We start from the raw sequence: 4,617 nt of genomic DNA, 5'->3' as shown, positions 1-4,617 counted from the left end.
CCATTCTGCACTCCATGCCCCTCCTGCCCCCATTCCCCTCCTGTACCATTCTGCACTCCATGCCCCTCCTGCCCCATTCTGCACTCCATGCCCCTCCTGCACCATTCTTCACTCCATGACCCTCCTGCCCCCATGCCCCTCCTGCCCCCATTCTGCACTCCATGCCCCTCCTGCCCCCATTCCCCTCCTGTACCATTCTGCACTCCATGCCCCTCCTGCCCCCATGCCGCACTCCATGCCCTTCCTGACCCCTCTTCTCTCCTGCTCTGTTGCAGCTGAGGTGGGAGCAGCGCCAGTGGAGCCGCCATGGAGTGGGCCAAGCTGCGCACCTACACCCGAAGCACGAGGCAGAAGAAGGCTGCACGCTGCTCTTCCCCAGTGCCAGGCCTGGCAGCCTCCGCCCTGCGCCGGGCAGGCAGCAGCAATGCCAATGCCCGCCAGCACCTCTTCTCCCCTCCTGCCTGGGAGCACCACGTCCCAAGTAGTAGCTGCTGCTCTGTTTTACTATTGTCTCTTACCTCATCTGTATCTTTGGGAGGGGCTGAGTTTCTCAACAGCCTGGATGAGGGCCAATCCTTCCCTGAAGGCTGTTGGATGCCAGTACTGGGTGCTCGGTGGGCTGGGTACCGTGATAGTCCCATCCTCTATGCACTTGTAGTGGCTGCATGAGGCTCTGTGCCAGCTTGCTGGGGTCTGGTTCTTGCCTGGCTGATCTAGAAGGTGGGAGTTTTGCTTCCTCGCTGTTCCAGTGTTGGACAACACTTTTCCTAATGCAGTAATTGGAGACTTGCTTATTTCTTTCCCTTTGGAGAGATGATGTCCGTTTCCTGGTGCCATCAAAGTGTGTCCCTCTCTAAATGCATGGCAAAGCCCACAAGGTCAAAACCTTCATCATATTTATCCTTGCACTTCCAGACCTTCCTAGAAGCAGTTGAGCCCTAGAAGCAGCATGTTCCCTACTGGTTGAGTGAAAGCAAATCTGGAAAATGGGACTTGGTTTCAAAGACTGAAAAGAATCTTTGTAGGATTCTTCAGCACAGCCGATGACAATAAAAGAAGCTAACAAGAGTTAGAACTTGAAATGGCTTCCTCTTGTGAGTTGCTTTTATGGGTGGGGGAGGTTGTGTCACTTAGCAGATGGGGTACCCTCCTAGGACGCAGGACATTTGCATCCTAGTCTTGGCTCTGCTGTGTGCCTGCTGGGTGGCCTTAGCCAGGTCCATGTGTGCCTGTTTCCCCAGCTGTGGAGTGTGTGTGATGAACTTTGCTTTCTTGAAAATGCTGATGAAAAGCAGTGAATGCAAGTGTTGTTTTATCATTTTCACATCCAGTTCACACAAGGTATTACCTTCTCACCCATTTGAGAAGGAGACGCCTTCATTTAAAAGCAGCCCATTAAAAGATTGTGTGATTGGTTCTTGTCTTGGCTCTGCTTCACTGGTTCCCACTCTTAGTTGCAGAAGTTGTGTCCGTCACTTGAATCCTTTTATGTAAGCTAGTCGGTCCTGGTATCAGCTCTGGAGAGGAGCCACAGGGAAATAATGTGTTTATAAGCTGCATACATTTATGAAAAAAGGCAGAGGGAAAGGGGTTAGTAGATGATGGTTTCTGGTTCTTATCTTGTCCAGACACTGGATCCCAGAGAACCTTATCTAGGGGCTTTATGGGCAGACTGTGTAATGGTGTGATAGAGGAAGCATTGCTTGGGAATTGTGGAAAGCAAAATGCATGGTAGTGACCCTTAAGGTCCTCTTAAAATAGTTTAAAATATGTTTATAGTAATGTTTCAAGCCCGTTTACCTTCTGTCTAATTTTCCAGGTTTTCTTTCCCCCATACTTTCTCCATCTAACACTAATTTGACAAAGCTGACTTAAGTCATGCAAGCAGTGCTGCCAAGTTTGGAATGGACTAACAAATGACCGTCTCTTCTTAAGTGCTTGCTTAGTTGTGGTCTTTAGGATAGCTACCTCTCTTGAGTCTGTGTGAAATGACTTAAAGCGCTTCCGGTAAACCCAGTGTAAAATGTAGCTGGAGTCAAACTTTTGCAGCCCGCACAGCAAAAATCAATAGCAAAGGATATAATTTGTTTTCTGGTCTGGCAAGCATGAGATTAGCCATACCCTGTATGCCTTTGTTAAGCTAACTTTGGTCTTTTGACTAAGTTAGTATGTAAGTAAATTCTTTGGGAAGAAATCCTAACTAAGCTCCTTGTCCAGCATTTCACACCAGGATTGTAAACATCATAAAGACTGCAGGCTGTATGTCTATTAGGACATTCTTTATCTTGTCTGTCACTCTCCCATGATTTTGCCTACTTTGCTTTAATATTGTTATTGTGGTGGTGTTTAAAATTAAATATTCACCTTTCCTTAGATCTGAAAGGAAATTCCAAGATGAAAACCTTACCAAAAATCAAAGAAAAGGCTGAAGTGGCCCAAGTGAGCAACAGTTCATCTGGTCAGAGGTTGGTGGTAACACATTCAAAGTATATCATTATTAATGTTAGTTAACTTAAGTAAACTTATAACTGACTGTTGAGCTTCATATGGTTGATTCCCAGTAAGCTCTCGTTCCTTGAACTTTTTGAACACCAGGTAACAAGAAATGGCTGGGTCTTTTGGACTATTCTAATGAATTCTTACTTCTGGATAACTGTCGCACAACTGCAAGCATAGCTTTGTTGTGTTCTTCTTTTCATACAGTGTACAAGTAATTAACAAAGAAGTTACAGGCATGGAAGAAAGCGAAGACATCAGGGAAAAAAGTGCTACTCTAATGAAGGTTTGAATATTCATGTTTGCTCTGTTAATCTGAGTTTTCATTGGCCAGTACATTTGATAGAGTAAAATTGGGGGGGGCATGTCTTCTTTGAGCTAAATTCTACCCTTTTTTTTTTTTTATATGTGCACAGCTCTCAAGAAAATTACTAAGTCTTATGCATATACTTGGGACTAAACTTGGCCCTATAACTTTCCGGGGGGGAGGAGGCAGTAGTGAGGGGTTGTGTTGTAGATGGTCAGAAGGAAAGCTGGTGTGTAACTGTTCATACTCAGCAATATTCGTATCACGGCATGCTGCATGATTAATCAAGGTAAGTCTGTACAAGTCCTGTTCATTAGGCTGTGATTCAAAAGACCTGGTTATTACCAGCTCAGTCCCAGGCATATTGTATAACCTTGGGGAAGTTGCACTGCTGTTCTGTGCCTCAGTTTCCTCATCTGCACAATTGGACAATACCTCCTTTGTTAAGCACTTTGAGAGAAATGATTAGAAGCACTGTTTAACAGTGAGTTATTGTCACTACAGGAGAAATTTCAATTAATAGGATATGGTTGAGTTGAAGTGTTATCACTTTGGAATATAAAGTAATTGAGGGTTTTTGAGTATAACAAATTATATTCATATATAAATCCTGATTTTTTTTTTTTTTTTTTCCAAATGTGCAGCTTTGTGGATGTGAATAGTCCTTGAATTCTGTGATGCTGTTTGCATACATGCATGGCATTAGGATCAGGTGCATCAGGGTCCAGTTTTGTACAGTTAACACAATTCAGTTTTCCTTTTAGTATCGCCACCAGACATTCAAAAAGATATCTAAAAGTAAATGGCAAATGTTGTGTGCTTTCCTTTATCTTGCCTTGTGGTTTTTTTTTTTTTTCATTGTTTCATATGTTGCACATTTTGCCATGTTAAAACTTCTACTGATTTGTAAGGTGAATTCAGTGAAAATTTTACCCAACCAAAAATTCCAGGATCAAGCCAACTGTCACTAGCAATAGTTTCCTCAGTAATTTAGGTGGCAGTCTTGCTACTGTTGCATGAAGAACAGTTCTATAGTGCTGGAAGTCTCAACTTTTGATCAAACTAAACTTAACTAACTTAACAAACTAAACTTACATGACAAATTACAGTAATGCCTATTTTGCAATCAAAGTTTTGTCACAACCCAGTGATTTTTGTGCCTCGGCACTATGGAATTTCCTGGCCACATGAGAGCTCCTTTGCACGGCAGAGTGTTCTGCTGCAATTGAGAGCCTGCGTGCAGGAGAGAGTTCCCGCCCATTTGCAGTTTCCTTTGCAGGATGCATTTCTTCTTTGCAGCACAGAAATGCACGGTGCAAAGAGTTCCCGCCATTCGAATGTAAATTTGTGCCCCTCTATTGGCCAGTGCTAAATTATTCATACGTGGCGGCTAGTAATTGGCTCGCTGGCCGTTTAAAATTCTGTGCGACTTCCGCCCAAGTCGAAGAGCTTTGAGCACGCTGCAGAGTGCCTCTGAAGTTATCTGACTTGCGGCTGCCGATCGATAGACTGATCACCTATCGATCTTTCTTCCCGTCACCGAGCGCAACCCCGACGTACCCCTTTCCCTGCCGGCTTCGAATTGCGGACGGATTAACGGGCTTGGGCCCCGCCAGCTGGTTCCCGTCACCGAGCCCACCCCCGACGTACCCCTTTCCCCACCGGCTTCGAATTGCGGACGGATTAACTGGCTTGGGCCCCGCCAGCTGGAACAACTCGCGTGGTTGTTCAGACGACCGGACCACCTGCGTCGTGATTGCAAGCGGCGTGAGTAAAGTTTTTTGCAACCAATAAGTTGTCTGCCTCTCCATTCA

The 4,617-nt window shown here is 45.0% G+C and overlaps 1 protein-coding gene across 2 annotated transcripts in view; it reads left to right on the top strand.

Moving 5' to 3' along the window:
• The first annotated feature begins 280 nt into the window (after positions 1-280).
• The window catches only part of MEIKIN (meiotic kinetochore factor), a 26,916-nt gene continuing 22,579 nt past the window's right edge, over positions 281-4,617 (top strand). For both annotated transcript variants that reach the window (XM_006017216.3, XM_014527852.2), the window contains exons 1-3: positions 281-481; positions 2,375-2,465; positions 2,704-2,782. In XM_006017216.3, coding sequence (XP_006017278.1) covers positions 307-481; positions 2,375-2,465; positions 2,704-2,782 — 345 coding nt within the window. In that variant the 5' untranslated portion in view covers positions 281-306. The remainder of the gene's footprint in view (positions 482-2,374; positions 2,466-2,703; positions 2,783-4,617) is intronic.

Source organism: Alligator sinensis, unplaced genomic scaffold (assembly GCF_000455745.1).
Source record: "Alligator sinensis unplaced genomic scaffold, ASM45574v1 scaffold111_1, whole genome shotgun sequence".
NCBI classification, from domain to species: domain Eukaryota; kingdom Metazoa; phylum Chordata; order Crocodylia; family Alligatoridae; genus Alligator; species Alligator sinensis.
The sequence above is the reverse complement of the archived record's forward strand: the minus strand, read 5'-3'. Positions and strand labels throughout refer to the sequence as shown.